This window comes from Pithys albifrons, chromosome 18 (genome assembly GCF_047495875.1).
Source record: "Pithys albifrons albifrons isolate INPA30051 chromosome 18, PitAlb_v1, whole genome shotgun sequence".
Classification (NCBI taxonomy): domain Eukaryota; kingdom Metazoa; phylum Chordata; class Aves; order Passeriformes; family Thamnophilidae; genus Pithys; species Pithys albifrons.
The window spans coordinates 7,474,109-7,497,967 of record NC_092475.1 but is presented as its reverse complement, the minus strand read 5'-3'; the positions used below and the strand labels follow the sequence as shown (position 1 = coordinate 7,497,967).

General features: G+C 41.5%; 1 protein-coding gene across 2 annotated transcripts in view; it reads left to right on the top strand.

Moving 5' to 3' along the window:
* Nucleotides 1–23,859, top strand: part of TSHZ2 (teashirt zinc finger homeobox 2) — a 219,813-nt gene that overhangs the window by 110,153 nt on the left and 85,801 nt on the right. Inside the window, exon 2 of one of the 2 annotated variants that reach the window (XM_071572936.1) lies at nucleotides 20,233–23,181. In XM_071572936.1, the coding sequence (XP_071429037.1) occupies nucleotides 20,233–23,181 (2,949 nt within the window). Of the gene's footprint in view, nucleotides 1–20,232; nucleotides 23,309–23,859 lie in introns of both variants that reach the window. The other variant, XM_071572935.1, reaches the window with a different exon arrangement.

The window sequence follows — 23,859 nt, the reverse complement described above, 5'->3', positions numbered from 1 at the left end:
AGGTGCTGTCTAACAGTAAAATATTGTTCTATTAAATTCAACCCATGGCAGATCCACTACTGAGGGCTATTGAGGCAAATAAGAGCAGGGTGATGGCAGTGTGTGGTCATAAAGTTGCAATATTCAAAAATGTAGAAAAAGCAGGTTGTCAGATTTCAATAAAGCAGTGGAAATGAATAGATACATCTCAGAGCTGGTTGCTTCCTAGTGGGATGGAATTTGAATAATAATATCACACTTGAACCAACCTCGGGCTGGATTAATGGCTGGCAGAGGCTGAGCTCTGGCGTGGTGGGGCTGCAGCAGCAGCACCACTGGAGGTGTTACTAATGACACAGAGAAGGCTTCTGCTTGTTTGCACACAGAATGGAAAAAACAGGGGAGGAGGAATCTGGGAATTATTGCTTTAAGCTGCAATTTTCAACAAAGAAATCTTGCCATTCCAAACTGTCTAGACCTTTAAAAATAAAAGATGTGCAGTATTTACAATGCTCTTCAGTATTCATGAGGCTTTGCTGCTTGTTGTAAGGCGAGATGAAAACAATACTCAGTAGATTTTCATAAGTGACACACAACTGTAAGATTGATAGATGATGTGGATTTAATGTATGTGGAGTTCAGCGCCAACATAAAAGCTGTGATGTACCCAAACACTGGGTTTATTAAATCCCTGTTTCCTTAAGTGATCATCCAAAGCCTTTCACCAATTTCTTCTATCAGAAAATAGAGGAAAGAAGGTAGGGAACAGGAGAGGGGAGGTAGATGAGAAAAAAACCTAGCAAGGGATTCCCCTTAGTTTTGGTAGAGAATTACAATATCGGAACTGAAAGAGACAAATATTTAGACACTCTCTGTGCATAGAGATTAATGGGAGAGTCAGAAATACATGGAATCCACTTAAATTGATGTGATTTAGTTATGAATGGTTAAACGCAAGTATTCTCTGTCAAATACCTAAACCTATTGTATTAACTCTTTCCTCTCCTCAACCCTGCTGTGGAGCTTCCTAAATGCATCAAATCCTTCTCAGAGCCCAGGCATCCTCTCCTCAACCTCTCTGTGCATCGGGAACAGGGGAAAGCACAAACTCCCTGAGTCTGATCTGGAATGGATAACTCAAGTGGGTTCAGGGCAGCTCCTGCCTCCTGGCACAGTTCTGCTCCAGGTGGGGCACAGCAAACCCCAAACTGCCCACTTGGGAACATCCAGGGGAGCTGGGGCCAGAGCTGCCATCTGGCCCAGAGCCAGCACACCTTGGTCCTGCTGGGACTGTCAGCCAGCTCTGCCACCTCTGCAGGCATTTCCCAGGCCCCTGTGCTCGCAGGAAGCAGCATTTCACCCCTAGGCTGGCACCAAGGGAATTATTTTCCCTTCCATCCCAACTTCGCCCATCACACCACATTCCTGGGAATCAGCATTGGCTTATGCAGCATCCCAAATCCTCCTGAAAATGATTTCTGGGTTGCTTAATTCCCACTGTCTCCAGAGGTGCAACACTCACTCCTTGATAACAGCCGTGAGGAACATTTGCTGCTGTGCATCCACAGCAGTTTTTAGCAAAGGTGTATTTGCGTCTTGGTGGAACATTTCACTTCGTTTCAGGGTCATTTCCTGTGACAGCTCAATGTCTGTCTTCTTTAGCACCTCAAGATTTAGTGAAATGATATAATTAGTGGAGTTGTGCTCCTTAACCCAGGCAGCTGCGTTGGAAATCAGGCCAGTTTAGCTCAGTTGCAAGGAGCAGACTGAAATCAGGCTTTCTGCTCTGGCCCGAATTTGCCTTTTTTTAGAAACTGGAGATGTTGCCATTGCATTTAGCCTTTGGTGGGAGCCATTCACTCTGGAGTGGGTGCTGAGTGCTCGGTTGGGTTCTGATTTCCTGTGGTATTGAAAGGGGACTGTTGCTGCTGTGGCCTGAGAATGTGTCCAGGAAACCTGGCCTATGACAGAGACAGGAGCTGGATATTCCTGAATCCAATTCCTATCACCTCTTCTCCCTGTGCTTCACCTCTGTAACACAGAGGATGAATTTAAACCTAAAACCGAGGCATAAGGGACAGAAATGGAAGGGAAAGAGTCAATGTTTATCCTCTTGAATTTATAAACAAGTTGAAGTAAGTAACTGTGTTCTGTCCCCTCTAACTGCTGGTAAATATCTGAGGAAATTGTTTGTAATAGGAGTGTTTATTGTTAAAATAAACTTCAGCCAATACAGAAAACAAATGGCAGATCCAATCAATCCAATATGACAATGCATTGGCTTTAGAAATTTGAGCCCAAGCTCTATATACATGCAAAGAAACTCCTGTGTACCTGGTCCAAGTGAACCTGCATCAAAGTGCTCTTGACATTAAGAATAATTTGCAGAAAACATTTTGAATTGTGAATAATATGCTGAAGGTAACTTGTAAATTGTAAATAAGTAGCTGAAAATCACCAAATAATATTTACAACATACCTCTTTGGCTTTGTTGCCTGCACAAGAGTGCTGTGTTTGTAAAGTCCCTGGATTTTCTGCAAAGGTTAGGCTGCATATGAACGTAAAATCACTCCTAACTACCTGAAGGAAGTGGGAAAGAGTAGAGAAAAAGGATAGCTAAGGCCAAGCAAAGGCAAATAACATATGCAAATAAATAAAGGGAGTTTATGATGATTGTCATGCCCTGTAAAATGTGCCCAGTCGTGCCTTCTCAGCTGCTCATGGAGTCATTCCCTCTGATAGAAGCTGCTTTCCTTAACCAACAAAAACCTGCTTAGTGCTGCTTGTCCTCTTTTGTTTTGTTTTTATAATTGAGTTTTGCCATGTGTGAAATCCCAATATTTTCTTAAACCATGAGGATTAAGTGCTTGACAAATTGGAAAGATTTGGGAAAGACACAAGTCTTGGAAAAGTTGGGAGTTCCTTCCCAGCCGTTTTTAGTAATGTGAGCATGTGAACTTGTCAGACTTGTGACTTGCTTTTCAAAGAATTGAACTCAGTGGGGAACGTGTATATTTAGACCATTTTTCTTCTATTCATACAGTCTTTACTACCTCCCTTCGGTCTTTGGAAACTGCTATTTGGGGTTGTCTCCCATTTCTTGTGCAGTATTAAATGTATCACAACAGTGCCCTGTGCCAGCTCTGAAAGGTACAGGTGATATCTCTGCTTTTGGGAAGTAAATAATTAAAGTGCCTCTGATGTTCACAGATGGCAGGTCGTGCATCCCTCAAATGGTACTTGAGGTTAGACCGTGATCTCCTCTTCCTCAGGGAATTTGAGCTTCCTTCTCATCTCTACCATAAATTTGGAAGGCTTGGGTGGATGAGCTTCCCCACCAGCTGCAACACCTTTCTGTCATGGGCATGTCACAATACACAAACATGTGCCCCTTTCATAAACTCTCCACCCCAGATTTGCATCCCTGCATTTCCCCATGTTTGGTTCTCCCTCAGGCAGAGATAATCATAGTCCTTCCTTTGTTTTGCCTCTGAAGATTGGCACCTCTGCAGAACACAACCAGTGCCTAAAACAACAAGGCTCACCTTGCCTGGCTGTTGGGCTCTGACAACAATGAGCTGAAATTAAGCACAGGCACAGAAAAGCAAGCTTGGTGCTAAACCTGAGGTTGTGACCGCTGTTTATCGGGTTTCTTTCCAGTGCAGGGCTGTGCCAAGTGCACATCCCGGTGCTTTTCCCAGAGAGGGAACCTCTCATGGATGTGGCTTGAACTTCTATTTGTGATTTTCATGAGCCTCCCAGAGCTGTGCGCTGCCTTCACTGAGGTGACTACTTGGAGTTCGCTTTTTTAATTAAGGTTCTGTATTGTAACTAGTCAATGTACATTATTGGGAGAATGAATGTCAATGCCAGTGCTTTTTCTTTCTCTCCTTTATCTTTGTCAATGATTCAAAGACATGATTTATGGTTAGTCTCCGTCTTTCAGGATCATCCATCAAGCGCTGGTTTCACTACAGGGCTCCAAGTTGTAAATCATGCAGAAAGGCTGTCACTCATCTCATTTAACCCTTTAAACACGGGGATGGGAGAGGCGGGCAGCTCCTCTCAGGGCTCCAAGAAATAGCAATAAAATGGCCATAAAATTGATGAACTTCGACTAATCTACACAATTAATTGTTCCTTGTAATGCAATAATTATTATGAGGGACAATTAAAAACCAGGGCATGCCTCCACCCTCCAAGTTCACTCTGAGAACCTGGAGGACTTCAGGGCTCCATAAAACATGTCACTTTTTTGTTTTGCCTTTTGAGCTCCTTTCAGATTTTTTAATGTCCATTACAGAGCAAAGACCTGAGCTCCCCTTTAGAATCAATCACAGGCTACTTCTGACCATGACCTTGCAGTGACTAAAGAAGGAGTGCAAAAGCCCATTAGCAGCTGCTATTTTCAGCTCTGTAAATTAACATTCCTTTTCTTCTCTCTCCTTTTCCCCGCTCCACCCCTCCCTTTTTTTTTTTCTTTTTATTTTTTTCCTTTTCTTCCTTTTTTTGGACAGGAAGACAGCGAAAAATGAAATGTGTAAGTGGCATGGGAGCTTCCACACTTAGCCTTGTCTCTCAGGCTCGAGGGCTGGTGACAGCTTTGGCCAAGTGGCTGATTGCTTCTCGGCGCCTCCCCTGCCAGCCCAGCCGCTGCTCCCAGGTCACATTAAGCTCCAACTCCCAGACAAAGCCTCCACCTGCTCCGAGAGCAGAGCCAGGGAGACTGGCATTAAATAATGAGGTGTCTTGCTTTTTTTATCTCACTGCTTTTTTCTTTTTTTTTTTTTAATTTTTTTTTCTAGTTCAAAGTGTCGGAACTTGGTAATAGAGGGTTATTAATGAAAAATATACGTTTGGGGTCTATTTGTTTGGATTCTGCAGTGACTTGATGGCAATTTTATCCCTGAATTATGTATGGCTCTGTTTTGCCTAGGCAAGCTGATACAAACAACAAATATAGTTAGAAAAAGATATATCAGTAAATAAACTGAAAGGTTGTAAAATATGAATGTTTATCATCCAGACGGTGCCTCTTCTCTTCTTTTTTACATGAACTCTACTTGAGATGGTATTTAGGAGCTTGGGACTTCTATGCCAGCAATCTCTGCAGCTTGTCACAGAAACAAATTACACCAGAGGGAACCTTGTCTTACTCTGTATTCTTTTGCATGAACCTCCGCCTTCTTAAGGTGCTCATAATTTAAATTTATATCTCAATTTATTGGAAGATAAGATTCTCCCCTCCTTCCCTTACAGCCCTGTGCTCCTTTTAACCCAGGCTCCTTTCCCTGTCCATGGCAGTATTTAGCAGCTGCTCACCTGCCTCCAGGTGAGCAGGAGAGGCAGAGCAGGTGAAGGTGTTGAGGAGGATGTTCCATCCCACTGGCACAGAGAGCTGCAGCCTTCCCCTTTCCCTGCCATAGCCCTGTGTGCAGAGCTGATTCCTGCTGTAAAGGATAACACCTGCCAGCCTGGGGAGCCTTGTCAGCCATCTGAATTTGTAAACAGGGCCCTCTCTGCATCTTACAGAGTCTTGGGTTGGGAACCGAACATAACTTCTGGGGGAACAAAGGATAAATCAATTGTTTCACGGGATTAAGAGAAACTTTTAATCCTCCATCTAAGAGATAAATTCTATTTTTGAAAATATCATCCCTTGCAAAGCATCACGATAAATTAGCACTTGTTTTATTCTGGACTAAAGTCTCATCCCACAGGGATCTCCAAGAATTTCTGCTGCTAAAACATAGCATAGTGAAAATTATAATTTTAGCATCTCTCTGCAGTCTTAATTAAGCCTGTTCTGATATAAAGCTGTGGTGTCTAATTACCACAAAGCTGTCAGAAAGTAACTTTCAAAAAACCTGTGTCAAAAAAGAGTTGAGAAGACTCGAAATATTTATTGAATTACAAATTTATGGTGCTGGTAGATTTTTTTATGTCTAGTAGACAACATTACTACTAATTCCTCTCTCAGTATTCCACCTCACAGGATAAATTCCAGTTGCAGTTCCTCCTCACCAAACAGTTGCTTTTTGTCCAGATATCATTTGATAGGTTTGATTGAACAAATAAAGGAGTGTTCCCTACCAGTTTTGTCTTGTACATTCCCAAGTTGCTCAGAGTTTTTGATTTCAGTGTATTCTACATCTCAAAGCCGAATTTGGGCCATTTTTGCCTTCAAAAGCAGCAGGAATTCTGCAGTGCAGGACTCTCAGACAGGAATGCACTGGGACACTAAGTCTTAGCTCCTGGCTGCTTCCTCCTGAGCATGTGCCTCCAAAAGACTCATATTTAGGACAAAACCTGCCCCTTTGTTTGCCAAGGAGCCATGGAGAAGTCTGTGCTGAGCAGCCCTGGCCTGGAGAGCCAACAGAGCTCAGCTGGATGTGGGACCCTCTCCCTCAATGGCCCATCACTGAGCCCAGGGGGCTGCTTTGTGTACCAGCATATTTTGTAGCTGAAAGGCCCTTTCCCAAGATTTGCATAAGGTAAAAAAAAAGCAAAGCAGAGGTAATATGATGAATGCTGACAGGTACATTTGCTACAATTGATTAAACACTTTTGCCATCTTCAGGATTTCCTTTAGTGCCTTCCAGAGAGAGAGGTGTGAGTGACTTTGTCACTGACATTAAACAGTTGTATGTACTTCAAGCTGCAAAATGTTATCCCCAGAGTTTGTTTACTCGATCTGTATTTCCAATCAGTGCAGAAGGTTTACTAAAGCAGTTCATTACTGATTTATTTATGATGTATTTAGATAGCAAATATGGTTCTGTCAGCAGTTGCTGGCTAAACAGTGTTGACAGACATTAATAGCATATGGTATAGGAATGGAATTATGATCTTTAAGAGTCTTTGTGTCTCAACATACATTTACAGTTTGCATTTTTCTTAGGTAGAGAGACAGAGAACTTCCAAACAAGAAAGCAGTGTTTCTTTTTCTTTTTGTAACCTTTGGGGTTTGTTGGTGGTGACATTAAAATCTTCTGTGCCTGTTTAGCTGTTCAATTTAATGGAAGACAAATTCTCCCAAAGGTTTAATTTATTCTCACAAACTGAAATCACTGCATTCTCACCATGGGAAATGGCCTTAATTTTCCCAGCCTTCAGTATACATCAAGCATATAATTCATTTCTCCCCCCTCAATACTTCCCTCATTAGAAAACAAAGTTTTTGATATTTAAATGTTACATAGTTTAAGTTGAGAAACAGCTCTCAGCCCCGGAAAGTGCATTTGCAGACACGATTTCTTCCCTGACAGCAATAGGTTTATACTGGGTGGAACAGCAAAACACTTGAATTTGTGACCTGTAATTGTCTGCTTCCTCTAACACCAGCTTTTAATCAGTGTTAAGGAGGAAAAGAAACCCAAAAATGTGGCTGCTTGTAGAGGAAGGAAGAACAGGTAGTGGTGACACCACTTTGTGCCACTTGGAACTTGTTGGGGAGACTGAATTGTGTTGATGAAGGACCAGGGAGGAAGATGAAGGTCATGTGAGAGACTGTCTCTCAGTCACATGGGGACAAAAAACTGGGAAATTATATGAGAAATCACCTTATCCTTCTTTTTACATTAATGATAATGGAGGAAGTGAATGGGAATACACTGTTTAGTTTCCAAAGGAATGGGCAACACTTTGCTTTCCATAAAATGGAATTAATCTCCCACCAAAAAAATCTTTGCTGGAATTAATGGTTGGATTTGATGATCTTCAAGGTCTTTTCCAACCTAAAGGATTCCGTGTCTGTATATACCTATCAGATAAAAAGAAATTACAAGAACAGAGGGAGCCAAGAAAAACTAAAGACTGAGCCATTTTTTCCTCTCCCTAAATCCATTTGCTTCAAGAGAATTACACCAGTAAGTAGTTCAGCTTATTGTACCTGAAAAATTTAATATACCATTAACATTTTAAAAATTATTTGAAATTAAACCCAGATATGGACAAGACTTACCTCATCAATGTCTGAAGTTTGATAGACCCCAAGAACTGTTTGAAATGAGCTGACCCTGATAATACTTTTGCTGTTTTTTTCTCCCAGCGAGTATTTAAAGACTTGTTGGAAAGGGGCAGATACTAAAACACAGCAAATTCTTCAATAATAAATTAAAAGCTCAGTATTTCTGAATCTCTCTTATTTTAAACATGTTTTTCTCTCTTTGTTTGTGCAACACATTTGCAGGCTGTATAAGGGAGCTGACTGCACAGAAGGAGCAGTGAACTGGCAGTACCAAACATGCTGAAAAATTCAGAAATTCAAATACAGACTAGTCAAATTCCAGCTGTGCATTGGTGGATATGTACAGGAATTAGCCCATGTAGACAAGGCAAACTGGTAGTTGTTCAAGACAAACCTTGTGCAGGGATTAGCAGGATCTGTGGCATGCTTTGCCTTCATTTAAATTTCAGCATAGATTGATAAGCACATTAAAAAATCTTTTTTTTTTTGGGTGTTATGGCTGGTAGAAGGAAAAAGAGAATCAGCTAGAAATGCTTTAAAAGGGAACTATTGTTTGGATTTGTACCTAGTGGATAAACTGAAAGTGTTTAGACAATCTGTAATGAAGTGGTGTTGGCCTCTGGTCTGTAATAAATGCTTCAATTTTATAGCTCCAAATCAACTTTACCCATAAAATCCCAAAGGACTTTCTCCACTTAACAAATCAATGAGGGCTTGGTGTCCACAGCCAGTGTCTCCCTGTGTGTTGTCAAAAGAGCTGGGCAGATCTACACTTCTCCAACTCCCACAGATAAAAAAATCATAATTTAAAAGTTTTCCTTTCACATATCAGTAGTTAGTCCAAAACAAGGGGTTTTTTTGTGATGAATAATTGGATTCTTGATAGCGAACATTTTACTGCTTTGAAGCCCAATTTTCAATAAAATTATTTGGGGGATGTCTGTTCAAGAAGACAAGTTAGTGTGTGCGTTGTTCCTCTTATTATAACACTGTGAACATAATCTTTATTTGTTTATATTTCTGTGTGCTTTCAGTCATTGCTCCAGGAGTCTGAATCCAAATGTCAGTGCAGATCCTGTGCTGTGTTCTCCCAGCACAAACACAGTTTGGACATGGATGTAAATGCAGCTTCCAAACTCCCTCCTAATGCTTCGTTGTCCAAACCCTCCCTGCATCCACTCCCACCTCAGCTTTGAGAAAGCAGGTTGGATTTTCTTACCAATTCTCTCCCAGTGCCCTGGTGATAATCCTGCTCTGCTCAGCCTCCTGATTCCCAGCAGAATTTGGAGGAAAACCATTATACATTGATTCACTTGTTGTCACAGAGGTTAAAGCCCTGTTCACGTTTAAGGAAAGCCTCCTGGACTGATCTCTGCACTTGTTTGGATTGATTTATGTTCTGTTGGTTGTACTTTCACTGATCACTTTCTTATTACTTTCACACTTCCATCCATTTCAGTTTTGTCCTCCTTTTCCAGCCATTTCTTACACCTGCTCCCACCTGATGAATTGGCTGCTCAAACTGTTGATCTTGACCTGGCATGGACTCTGCCACAGAAAATAAATGAAGCCACACAGACATATAATGATGCCTTAATAAACATCCCGGGTCCATTTGCTCCTCTGCTGAAGTGCAGAGCTCCAGGGGTGGGGTCCCAGTTGCATCCTGATGCATGGGAGGCAGCGAGATGGAAGCAGCAGGAATTAAAACAAAAATGGATTATTTTGCTCTTTGTGTGTGTTTAATCACACTTGAAAACTCCATGAAAATTCTGCACTTATACTTGTGACTACTAGAACCACAATAACTGTATTTTAATTCTGTAAACATTCTAAATAGCTTTATATATATATATATATTTGGACTTGCCTGCAGCAGCAACTCATTTTTCAAAGTCAGTATTCTGAGTAATTTGGTAGAGGTCAGATGGCCTATGTTGCTTTTCCTTCCAAGTCTGAGTGAGGCCCTGGAAAAAAAAATGCAGGGAACTTTATAAAGCTTTTATAAAGTTTATTTGTGTGTTACAGAGTTGGGCAGCAGAGATTGTTGATCCACACTTTCAGCTCTTCCAGAACTTCAGAGTCTGGATTTTTGATCACTTGACTACTTTGTGAACTCCTACAGTCCTCAAATCCAGTAATGCTGGATATAGCAAACAGCTCTTTTGTGCCCAGTGAGGTCCCTCCTTCAGCAGTGTCACATCATGGCACTGGTGCTGAAGAAGTCGTTTCTCTCAGTAACTGACCTTTCTGATTATTGGAGTTGTTTTACCATAACTCATATTTCTTGCTGAGATCCAGGAGAGGCTGAGCCCCTGCAGCTGCAGCCTCCTGTTGTGGCTGCTCTTTTTTCATACTTTGCCCCATATGACAAATGTCAAATATCACTTGGGACAGGGTAGGAATGCACCACTGAGACTGTGGTGATTATGGTCTGTAAATGATCTGTGTACTGACCCTGGCTCTCAACCCTTCCTTGGATCATTTGAGACACAATTTAAAAGAACACAGTTTAATATTTGTGTTTCAATCATTTTTCTTTTTTTTTTTTCTCCCTTGAAATTTCCATTATTTCATGAATCTTGATAGATACTTGGAAACTATATTTATTTTCCATATCAGTTGGAAGCCTTTCCTTTTGACATGGATTGATTTGTTTTGCACAAGTTTCTTTGCAGAATGGAGCCAACGGTATTAACTTTACCACTGATGATTATTAGTATTCTTACTATTAATAGGGCAAGGAAACAGTAGGGCTGCATCCCAGATCATGTGGAAAGAGACCAGAAAGTGCTGGAGTGTATCAAAACAGGGAGATTTGGGGGGCAGGAAGAATATTAGTCTATGTTGGTAAAAGATTTTGGGAGGGCAGTGCTGGTGTTGGAGGCAGTAAATCACAAAAGAGCAAATAAATAAATGACTAATAAAATAACAATGGTAATAATAAACATGCAGTATATTTACATGATTTATAACATCGTATACATGATAAGATATGACTTCCCCAAACTTCAGGTAAAACTGGTTTCGAGTTGGTGCTATAAGAGCCTGCAGCAGCAACACAGCTGAGGTGCCTCTCACAGGGGAGATATTCCAGGCAGGACCTTCAAAGAAGTTATTTCCATCTTTGTAACAGGTTTCAGAGGATCCCAGGTTAGTTCTTCTCACAGTCGCTGCAGCCTCATCACTGTTGGCTGCAGTGAGATGAGAAAAGCAGGATCAGGCCCCCTGTGAGCCCCTTCCTGGGCAGAGAAATGTCCCAGCATTACAAAGGTGATCATATTGCATGTGATAAATGCTCCTTTTTGCCTGGGAATCCCTCATTCTGACAGGGGGATTACAAAGAAACCTGGGCACTGGAATGAGTGGTAGCCCCACCCTGCCCTGGCCTGTGCTGGTGCCAGTGCCAATTCCAGTGCCAGTGCCAGTGCCAGCAGAGGAAATCCTTGTCTCCAAAGAAAGTGTTACCTGTGGGCTCTGGACAGCGTGGACTGAATTCTGGCTCTCAGGAGTTGTGCATGTACAGACTGTGTGTTTGAAGGAGATGCTTTGACCTTTCTCATCTCTGACTGGTGTTGCAAAGATGGAGTGATGTAGAACAGAGATTTTGTGACAGAGTAATAATAAGAAAGAATCTGACTGCCAGTTGCTCATTACTGGATCTCTTTTAAATGCCAGAACCTTCTATGTTTGCCTTCAAACAACACTGAGCACCTAAATCACCATAGTAAACAGATATAGAAAGAGACAGAAAGGTTAAAAGTGTACTCATAATCTCTTGCTTTTCCTCCTAAACATGTTTGATAGCAATATTGTTTCTTAAAAACAATATGACCTCATTTGTAAAGCAATATTCATGCTAAACTAGTCAGCTGTTAAATATACCCGGTGCTGTGCATTATGATGAAGCTAAACCAGAATTTCAATTATTTTCTGGACACATTTAAAATTATAATACTTTACTGGGTTAGTGTTATAGTTCATCCAAATTACTCACAAAGTATCATATCAATCTCCTGCAACTGCTTATTGCTTACATATCTGAGGAGTTGGTCCAAGCAAGATGCTGTCTGGGGTAATGACCTTCATGCTGCCTCAGTGATCTGATGGTTATGTGGCTATAAGTGCAGGCAAGTCTAATGGTCAAAAGTCAATGTTTGTTGGCCATAATATTTGTCACCAAAGAAACAGACTGCTCATCTGGACCACCATTTGCAACAGTATGTTCCTGAAAGGCAGATGAAGAGGGAAATAAGCCACTTGATGATCTGTGTATTCTTCACGAGCGTTCGTTTCACGCTGTGGTCCCAGCACAGTGAAATTCAGTTTTTTATTTCCTGGAATCTGAGATCAAAACAAAGCAAGAAGATGAGGAAGACATATTTCATTCTACTCCCACTTTCTACTTATGTACCTTATCTAAAGAGAAGTTGAGAGAGAAATGATGTTGCAGCCTTTAGCCAGCTCTGAGTAACCAGCACAGATTTATGACTATTACTGGCAACTATGGCTTAAAGCAGACCTTATTGAAGCTGCAATCCCTGTATCCAAAGGGAAAATCCAAAGGTCCACTGCTCTTTAGACAAATGTTAGAATAGTGCCCTTTTAAAGCCATATTCATATTTTTAAAGACAGGCTCTAATACCAGGTCTGGGACAACATGTTGCAAGGAACTTTTATGTTATGCAGCACTTTGAGCTGTGCGTGAATTCTGAGCTTTAATAAAAGCACATGAGAACTGCTGCTCTACCCTTCCCTGGGTCTTCAGGCTGAGTCCTCAGGTAGCTCTGGATTTCCTGTTCACCACAGCAGCCTTTCCCAGAAGGAGCACAGACAGCATCACAGTGCAGCTCAGCATAGGGGAGGTGTTCCTGGACGTTATCCACAAAAACATCTGAGCTTTGAACTGACCTGGTGTGAGTTGCAAGAGGTTCCTAACCACAGGAAATCAGTTAGGACAGTTGACTCTTCTTCCTCCACCAGAGTTTCCATCAAGGCTGGTTCATTTAAGGAAGTCACATTGCCAAAATCAGGGTGCTATTTTCACATATTCATCATTGATTATAAAGTCATTATGGCAGTGAAGCATCATCAGGCACAGCCTCTCTTTGTGGCAGATCAGCCTATCTACTCCTACTCCAAAAGGGACAAATGTTCATGAGCTTTCTTTAATTGAGACTTAGGCATGGCACTGGGTACTCTGCTGTATTTAGCCAAGCTGGCTTGTTTTGACTTGGAGAGGCCAAGAAATAAGCAGTCTTTTAAAAATAGTAATCAAATAACTTGTCCCTCCCATCATGCTGTTCAATACACTGGGCAAGAATCAGTTGTTAACAGAAATAGCCATTTCCTATGATAGCAGATCAAAATCAAACACCCAAACCAGCCACTGAAGGGCCAGTCCTGTGAGATCTTTACACATTAAGCAGAGCCATGAAAAAGAACATGATTATATGGATCTATTTTGAGAATAACCATGTGCTTTCACATGCTGAATTCCTCACTCTGACCAAGAACCTCTCAAGGGAAAGTGTTGATCGTTGATCTCTCCCTGGTGTAGTTCTTGTCCCATGGCCACCTCCATGTGCACCCCACATGCATTCAAAGCACAACTCTCTTCCAGGATGACATGTTGTGGGGCACTGCTGGCCATGAGATTAGCCATGGATCCCATAGAAACGAGGCAAAAAATTAATTTTTTTGAGGATAACACACAAGTGTCCTTAAACATAATCCTCATCTTCCTTCTATTTATAATTGTAGTTAATATAAATGTACTTCATTACTGGAGAGCAGTCTTCACGGCCATACAATAGCAAACAAATTCTTCAGAAGCATCTTTAATTATTCATTTGGCTGTACTATATTTTATGCTACTTTTCATAAATGTTAATCTTTATTATTGCCCTACCAGGAAAAAAAAGAAGGAAGGAAAGAAATACCTGTTATTAAATGACCTATCAGGCTGACACGGATAAATGTTGGTAGCTATTTAATTGTTTCCCATCTGCAGTTTTATACAGTTTCTATCAAACTGAAGGGTAATTTTTTTAGTAGCTGCTTATTTTAAATGTACAAAACCCTTGTGTGTAATTCCATTAGCTGCCCTACAGCATTGCAATCTACAGTTTCCCTGAGGCTGTTGTGAAATATTGATGAAATCCTTGCTTTTGTGGCTTCCTCTGATACACTAAACATTTGTCTGATGTTAGTTGAACTTGAATGGATCTGTTCAGAGTTATATCAGTAGTGACTTCAAAGGCTGTAAGGCTGTTACAGTTTTTTTTTTTACAAACTGAAGTTTCAAAGCCTTACCATGTGGTACTTTAAAAAAACAAAGTTCATATCAAATGAACCAAAGTGTTAGCAATACACTGGTAAGACTCATTACAATTTCAATTTCTATAGATATATGTTTTTTGTGATTCTGATTGGTGGCTCATGCCAGTTAAGGAAGTTTAGATTGGTACTTAGGGGAACCTGGGATAATGAAAGAGGGAAAACATAATTTGAAACTTGGATTTTAAATGGGGTAATCTATAAATTTACAAAACCATTCTGCTGTTTTCCACAGCAATAAATAGGACAGGAGACAACAGGAGAAAGGCAAAGAGAGACAAAAGTTTCAGATTTCTGTTTTCATCAGGAAAATTATTTACAGTGATGCAATTAAAATTACTAATGAAGAAAACATATTTACTGCTGCTGCATTCCTGGTTTTCAGGACAAGCTGCATGTTGGAAAGCAGTCCTTGTGCCTGCACCAGCAGTTAATGCAGCACATATTGATGGTGTGGTGATGTGTGACTGAGACCTGCCCCAAAACTGCCCTCCTGGGGCCAGCATGAGGAGTTGGGTGTGAGGGATGGGCAGGGGTGGTTGGGACAAGGGGAGCACAGGGCTAGGAAGGTGGTGCTCATGAATTAAGTGATGGAGGACTCACAGTGTTCTTGAGAAGCATTTTAGTCAAAAATACAGTCTGGAGATCATCAAACACCTTCAGTTGGTTGAAACAATGAAATTGTCATTGCCAAGGGTTTGTAGGAAATAACAATCAGGAATGTTTTTACCCAGAGACAAATTATTCCCTTACACTGTGAGCCCTCATGTGAGGAACTGGGACTGTTGGCTCCAAATGGGGTGGAATCCATTCGTGCAGCAGCTTGGCAATTCAAACTGACTGAATCCAGAGCATGGTCATGGCAAGGATGGCTGAAGTTGCTTTTTATTTAGTAACTGACTATGTAAACAACGTTATCCTTAAGGAAAATTGTTCAAGAAAACACTGCCCAGTAATTCTGTCCCTGCTGTGGACTCAGCTCAGCAGCTCACATCAGCTCACCTCTCTTTTTTCAGTCTTCCTTATGTTGTTGGGTTTTATTTTCCTGGTTTATTATTGGTTTTTCCTGGAGTTTATGGGTCACTCAGAAGGCAGTTCCCTGCACATGTGCTTCCAGCCACTGATCATTTTCATTTGGCTCATAACTGTGCAGGATCCAATGTACAAAAGGCATAATCTGTTCTCCTTTGTGCTGCCAAGGGTCCCACTGAAACTCCAGGGTATTTTGCCTTCTTAACCAGTAGGAAATTGGACATTTAATAGAAAACTTTATAATACAACTCTAATTAGAGTACAACAAAATGAAAGCCCAAAATTGCTTCATTTCAGCATTGTATATAAATAATAGTTATGGCTTCATGGAATTGCCTTTGTGTGTTAAAACTCACTTTATGCAGAAGTCACTTGTTTCCTGCTCCTGCAGAGGCTGCTTTTGGCCTCAGTTCATGGTAGTGAATGTTCCTTCTCCTGCTCTGCAAGAGGCAGAAACTCGTGTCTTGGTATCAGCTGCAGAAACTGCTTGAAAAACAAAGCTCTAAAAAAAAAGGGCACGTGAATATTGGGGAAAATCCCTCCTTTGAGATGCCAACTTGCATCCCGAGTGGAGATTGAAACTTGCTACTGAGCCACTGCAGATGAAAGGGGGATGTGATAGTAATAGCAGGAAAAGGTGCAAATAATGTCCCATTATCCAAAATAATTAGCTGGCCTCCCAGAAAAGAGGCAACTGAGCTTATTCAGCCGTTTCTGGGGCCATTTTAAACCTTCCTGAGGAAGCACAAGGTTTTAGGACTAAACCTGGCCCTCCCAGGATGTTCAGACCTGATGACAGTGTCCCTTTGTCCCTGCCACTCATCATTCAGAGCTCTCTTCTACCTCCGTGTTGGCAGCAGGAACCTTTCCCTGTGGTTTTTTTCCATCCTGGAGAAGTTAACAGGAAGTTATTTCCCTGGTATAGAAATTTTTAATATAGCCTTAAAAGCTCTGAAATTGTCCAATTCACTCTTGTATTACAAATTTCATATTCTGAGAGTTCTTTCCATGAAACCCTATTGCTTTTCCAGACTGTTCCATTGGTTTTAATCCTGTTAAATTCTGAAGTGTTTTTGATAAAGAGTTATGCAATGGAGCAGGGAATTTTTTCCCCCAGCTGCCAATTTATCTCTTCAGTTGGATTTCAAACTGGGATGAAACTGTAGCTCTGAACTTCTACAAAGAGCCAGGTTAAGATTTGTCTTTGGGCAGTTAATGCAGTTCGACATCTTTGAGAAAAAGGAATGAGAAATGGTCATTATCCATTATCTGCTCGAAATATTTCAGAGAAAGAAACAGTTCCTGCCAAACACAAAAAGATGTTTGAGCTGAAGCCAGACAAGAGGGAAACAAGATCACCTTCTAGCACTGAGATGGCTCCACTTGATGATGTTGTTTCAAGAAAAACTGGAATATGCATGTCTGAAGAAGGGCAGGTGGTGCATGGGTTTTACAGGGATCAGCAGGGTTGTTCTGGACATTGAGTCATTGGCCCTTCTCTTTACAGAAAATAAGTTTTCCACTCTTGGAAAGGAATATATATATAAAAAGAAATGTTTCTCTACATGGAAAAAGAGCAAATTTGAGGGAAAAGAGTATCCACTGGTGGAAAAGTTAACAGTCGGGATGAATATGCTTTAAAAATAGATGTATTGACAGTGCACAGTTCCAGGTCAGGAGTGCTGTGCAACGTGGTGGCACTTCCAGATGTGAGGCCTGAGCATCCATATGGGATCCAGCACCACTGGGAGCTGCACTGGTGTTGCCTGCAGGAAAGGCCAAGGCTCCAGCTGGATGTGGGTGGCTTCAGACCCTTCCACTCAGAGCTTTTGCAGGTGTATTATCTGAACCTGTTTTATTTTAGCTGCTCTGGGGAAATATTCTAGAAATAGATAAGAAAATGTTCTCTTTTAAGGAATAAAGAATCTGTTGCTTATTGCAGCCTCTTTTCCTAGAGGTTGCTGAAGTTATCATGAATTCCATCACAAATGCACAGAGCAAAATTAAAAAACCAAATAATTTAGAAATTTCTCTTTAATTATTACCCATATGATAATATTCTTCTTACTGATGTCATGATTTTGACATACACTATCTTGAGGTCAATCAGCACTAAACCAAATACTGTATTTCCATTTAGGAAACCAGAAATTGCTGCCATTTGATGGTCTGAAGCTCCTGGGTTTTGTCCAGTCTAAATGATGCTAAAATTTAAGTCCTCCACTTCTTCAAGAATACAGGTTGCCCATCTTACATTTTTCTGGGCCTGTTTAATTTTGGTGGAAAAAAATTCTCCTCTGGGAAAAGAAGGGAAGCATTCATCTGTTTATTGATTTGGATTTCTTGAATTTTAATTTTTTCCCGTTCAAAAGAGCTGTGGATAAGCATCTCAGAGGTCTGGGATGTCACAATAAGCCTGGGGGAGAACTGGTGGGACGAGAACAGGTCACTCAACAATTTATTACATGGACATCAGTACGATGTGCAAAATTTATGCAACTTATTACAGACTCTGCATTTAAAGCACCCCTTTACTTATGAAATAAATAATGCAAAGTCCACTTAAATTAATGTTGTTTCTGTTAACTGGCTACATCACTTCTTATCAAACTTCATGTCCAATGAAATCTTACTAAAACCACACTTGTCTCCTGTACCCCTGGTTACCTTGTCGAACTGGTCTCCACTGTCCTTAAAATGCCCACAGCAATTTAAATCATATACATAAACAGAAATTGTTTTACAAGAAGGATACTGAAATGCATTTTCAAAGCTGCCCAAAACCCTAAGCCATTAAAAGAGATGTGAAATTTTGTGATTTGTGAAATTTTGACGGTGCTTTCTGGTAAGTTAAAAATCAGAGAGGTTTTGTTGGAAGGGACTTTTAAGACCTTCTTATTCCACCCCTGCCATGGGCAGGGACACCTTCCACTAGCCCAAGTTGCTCCAAGCCCTGTCCAACCTGACCTTGGACACTTCCAGGGATGGGGCAGCCACAACTTCTCTGGGCACCTGTGCCAGGGCCTCACTACCCTCAGAGGGGAGGATTTCTTCTTCATATCTCATCTAAATTTCCCCTCTTTCAGTCTGAAGCCATTCCCCCTTGTCCTGTCACTCCAGTTCCTGATGAAAAGTCTCTCTCCAACTTCCTTGTAGACCCTTTAAGATACTGGAACTAGTTACTTTTACCATCTACATGAGATTGTGTCAATATCTTACACAGACACAAAAAAAAGAGGTTTTCTCAGCACAAGTTACTCTTCTGTAAAGGTTACAGTAAACATGTCAATGCCTAATTAAGCAGCAAATTTTATCTGTATTGTGGGGGATGTGCAGCTGTCTGGTACTTCCGTTTTTCCTACTAAATCTTTGTAGAAGGCAAAATATATTGAGAAGAAGAAATTACTTTATGTATCTTTTATTTCCTTAGCCCATGCAGAGGGAGCCATCATTTCCCTCTTTTATCCAGGGAATGGTTCCTCTACTTCTGGTTCATCTCTTTGGCTTGATGGGAAATATGTTGGAAGGGGTGAGATGGACATGAAAATAGACTGAAGACTGAAACATTTCTGGAAAACCTGGGCAAGGCTTTCTCCAAATCGTAATCAAAACATTTCTACCTTTTCTGCCCATCCCTTTTGATTTGCTGGAAGGATATAGTTTTTTCCGGAGTACCAAATTCAAGGAAGCAAAATGAGCTGTGTTCTTAAAGAGCCATAAAATGGCTTGTCTGAGAAAAAAGGAAGGAACTGGATTTTAAGCATGTACCACTTTCTGTCTAATTTAGAATATCCTGAGTTAGAAGGGACTGACAAGGAACATGAAAGTCCAGCTCCTTGTGCTCTTTGAGCTTTTAGAGTTCCTTTGCAATTAAAATTACTACTATTTTGTTTTATTTTATTTTATGTTATTTTATTTTATTTTTGTTTTTTTCTTTTTAAGGGCAGCTTTGATTTGAAGGTTTTTGTTGTTGTGTTTTGGGGGGGGGGGGAGTTTACATAATTACCTGATAGAAAAATGTAGATCCTAAGGAAACATACCAAAGAGTTCATCAACATACCTCTTAGGAAGAGCTGAACTTCCAAAATCTTAATGAGAAAAAAAAAACAACAAAAAATGAACACCTGAATACCTTAATTAACTTGAAAATTTACAGCTTTTCCAGTATCAAGTTCATTTTAGTAATTAAATAGTTAATTTGTCAAAGAAATCCTTCTGGATTTGTTCTATTTTTCCAATTAACTTTGGTTTACTTCTGTCAGATCTTAATACTCTTCTGTAACTTCCAAGGGTTTTTGCCCTGAAATTTATGGATTTCTTTTTAGTGAAGCGCAATTTGCTTTTATGGTAGGCAGTACATTATATAAACAAAAGAATTCCACTTATGCCTATTAACACTTTCAGTCTCATATTTTGACATATAAATTATTTGTGTACATTCTAAAGTGCATTTTTAGGTGATCAAATGGCACAAGGTGACTGTACCTCGATGATGCTCTGAACCAGGAAGATTATGGCACTTATTTTTCTTGCCTTCCTTGCCAATTCCACCCTTTTTCTCACTGAGGCTAAACACAATTTCAAAGAATTGAAGCTTTTAGTATAAACTTTAAATACTCACATATGAATTTTCCAACTGTCCCATTACAGAACAGTTAGAATTATACTCCCATGACAGGAAAATTATTAACTCGGGATCTCTGGCAGTTATAAAGAATTATGATCATCTGCCAACAAAATGCAGCAGCCTTCACAAAAAGAGACATCGCTTTGTTCACTTCCAGCACTAAGAGGGAACAGAGCTGTAGATTAAAACAAAATCCAGTAAGGAAAACACATAGTGAAACTAGAAAGCTCAGAGTGGAGCATTCTCCTTTACCAGGTTATTTCATATATTGGCATTACATTTCAGGTTATGTCCAAGAAGAAGATTTAAAGGAAGAGGAAGATATAAAGGAGGAGGAAGAAGACGATGATGACAACTCAACAGCTCAGCTCCAGGGCAGCAACGACACTGGCACAGATGAGGAACATGACGTGGGTCCTGAGCAGAAAGGGAACTTTAGTTTCCAGAATTCTCCTGTCAGTCACATATCCAACCAGGATGCAGAGAATGAATCCCTGCTGAGTGACGGTAGTGACCATGTGGCAGATATTAAAAGCATTTGCTCTAGAGAGCCACAGGACCCCAAATCCAGCACCCGTCCCAAATCCCAGAGCGAAGCACACAACTGCATGGACAAAATGACGGCAGTCTATGCCAACATTCTGTCAGACTCTTACTGGACAGGCTTGGGGCTGGGTTTCAAGCTGTCCAACTCTGAGAAGAGGAGCTGCGACAACAGAAACGGAGGGAACAAAGCTGACTTTGACTGGCACCAGGACGCGCTGTCCAAGAGCTTGCAGCAGAACTTGCCTTCCAGGCCTGTGTCCAAGCCCAACCTGTTCAGCTCGGTGCAGCTCTACAGGCAGAGCAGCAAGATGTGCGGGACGGTGTTCACGGGCGCCAGCCGGTTCCGCTGCCGCCAGTGCAGCGCTGCCTACGACACCCTGGTGGAGCTCACGGTGCACATGAACGAGACAGGCCACTACCAAGATGACAACCACAAAAAGGACAAGCACAGACCTACGAGCTACTCAAAGCCCCGGAAAAGGGCCTTCCAGGACATGGACAAGGAAGATGCACAAAAAGTCCTGAAGTGTATGTTCTGTGGGGACTCTTTTGATTCCCTTCAAGATCTGAGCGTTCATATGATAAAAACAAAACATTACCAAAAAGTGCCTTTGAAGGAGCCGGTACCAACCATTTCTTCAAAAATGGTCACTCCAGCAAAGAAACGTGTGTTTGATGTGAACAGGCCCTGTTCCCCCGACTCCACGACAGGGTCTTTCTCAGATACCTTTTCTCCTCAGAAGAATGCAAACCTGCAGTTGTCATCCAACAACCGCTACGGGTACCAGAACGGCGCCAGCTACACGTGGCAGTTTGAGGCCTGCAAATCCCAGATTTTGAAGTGCATGGAATGTGGAAGTTCCCATGACACCTTGCAGCAGCTCACAACCCACATGATGGTCACGGGCCATTTCCTAAAAGTCACGAGTTCGGCTTCAAAGAAAGGAAAGCAGCTTGTTCTGGATCCTTTAGCTGTGGAAAAAATGCAATCACTGTCTGAAGCACCAGCCAATGACAGCCCGGTTTCAAAATCAAGCAGTAAAGCATCTGCAGAGTGCACAGCTCCCACCTCTGAATTGAAAAAAGAAGGTAAAAAAGATAAAGCTGATGATGCAAATAAAGATGAGAAGTCAGTAAAAACTGAAGAGTATGAAGACACTCTTCAGAAACCACTGGATCCCACAATGAAATACCAGTACCTCCGAGAAGAGGATTTAGAAGATGGTTCTAAGGGTGGTGGGGACATTTTGAAGTCCTTGGAGAACACTGTCACAACAGCCATCAATAAAGCTCAAAATGGAGCTCCCAGCTGGAGTGCCTATCCCAGCATCCATGCAGCCTACCAGCTCTCAGAGGGAGCCAAGCCGTCTTTGCCAGTGGGGTCCCAGGTGCTGCAAATCAGGCCCACAATGACCAATAAACTGAGGCCCATAGCACCCAAGTGGAAGGTGATGCCTCTGGTCCCAATCTCAGCAAATGTGGCCCAGTGCACTCAAGTGAAGAAGGAGGCTGATGACAAGGAGGAGATGCAGAAGGACTTTGCTAAAGAGGGCAGCCAAGCTGAGCCGGCCCCACTCAGCCAGAGCGAGAGAGAACCTCTCCTCAAACCTGAAGCTTCTGTGGAGCCAAAAAAGACAGAGCCATGTCCCCTGAAAGAAGAAGACAAAATTAAAGAGGACAGTGGAAAAGAAAAACCAGTCCTCAAGGAACCCCCAGCAGCTTCTCTGAGCAATGGTTGTGCTGCTGCCAACCACTCCTCAGAGCTGCCCTGTGTCAACCCTCTCAGCGCGCTGCAGTCAGTGCTGAACAATCACTTGGGCAAAGCCACTGAGCCTTTACAGCCTCAGTCCAACTGCAGCCCCAGCTCTAGCACAATTTCCATGTTCCACAAACCCAGTCTAAACATGATGGAGAAGCCGGTTTTATCTCCTGCTCCAACCCCACCAAAGCCTGCCAGTGTATCCAGGCACTATTTGTTTGAAAACAATGATCAGCCTATTGACCTGACCAAATCCAAAGGCAAGAAAGCTGAGTCAGCTCAAGCACAATCTTGTACTTCTCCACCTCAAAAACACGCTCTGTCTGACATCGCTGACATGGTCAAAGTTCTTCCCAAAGCTACTACACCAAAACCCGCTGCATCTTCACGGATCCCGTCCATGAAGCTGGAAATAGATGTCCGACGCTTTGAGGATGTCTCGACAGAAGTCTCCACTCTACATAAAAGGAAGGGCAGACAGTCAAACTGGAACCCTCAGCATCTTCTCATTTTGCAAGCTCAGTTTGCTTCCAGTCTCTTCCAGACATCTGAAGGTAAATACTTACTATCAGATCTAGGCCCGCAGGAGCGCATGCAGATTTCCAAATTCACTGGACTCTCGATGACCACCATCAGCCACTGGTTGGCAAATGTCAAGTACCAGCTTAGGAAAACTGGAGGAACAAAGTTTTTGAAAAACATGGACAAAGGACATCCTGTCTTTTATTGCAGCGACTGTGCATCTCAGTTCCGAACCCCATCTACCTACATTAGCCACTTAGAATCCCACCTAGGTTTCCAAATGAAAGACATGAACAGGCTGGCTGTGGAGCAGCAAACCAAGGTAGAGCAAGAAATCTCCAGAGTTTCAGTTCAAAGGTCTCCTGAAACAATAGCTGGGGAAGAGGACACAGACTCTAAGTTCAAATGTAAGTTGTGCTGTCGGACATTTGCGAGCAAACATGCAGTAAAACTTCATCTAAGCAAAACACACAGCAAGTCACCAGAACACCATTCACAATTTGTAGCAGAAGTGGATGAAGAATAACTCTTAAGGTATGCATGCTCTATAGTGAGTTTTAATTTCATCTTTTTAAGGAGGTTCCATAAGACTTTGTACTTTCTTAAAAGTAGGAAAACAGTATAAAATGCATAATGTGCTCCTGCATCATTCATCTAAGCACGTGTACTTATCCATTTTATAGTGTTTTCCAGGAGAGAGCTTGGTCAATGCATAACTACACTCCCCTATAGAGAAAAGTTGCTGCTTACTAATATGTTCAAAATAGCTGTTCTCCCAGTGCTCTTTTGTTACTAAGAATAAATCATTTCACATCTGATGCACTTCTGTGTGGAATGCAAGAACTAAGTGCTACTCTTTGCAATGAGAGGGCAAAAAAAAGCAGATAAAAAGCACTGAAAGCCAAAAGGTTATTTCCTCTTTCAGTGCTAGCACACCAGGAAATCTGCTTTTGATGGGGAAAAAGAAGACAATTCAAAAGTCAAATTAGCAAAATCTCATTTATTCCAACTTTCTCATACTCAAACACAGCCTTGAGAATCTACAAGTAACTCTGAAAAGTTCCTCTCTAGAAGTTTAGTTATTC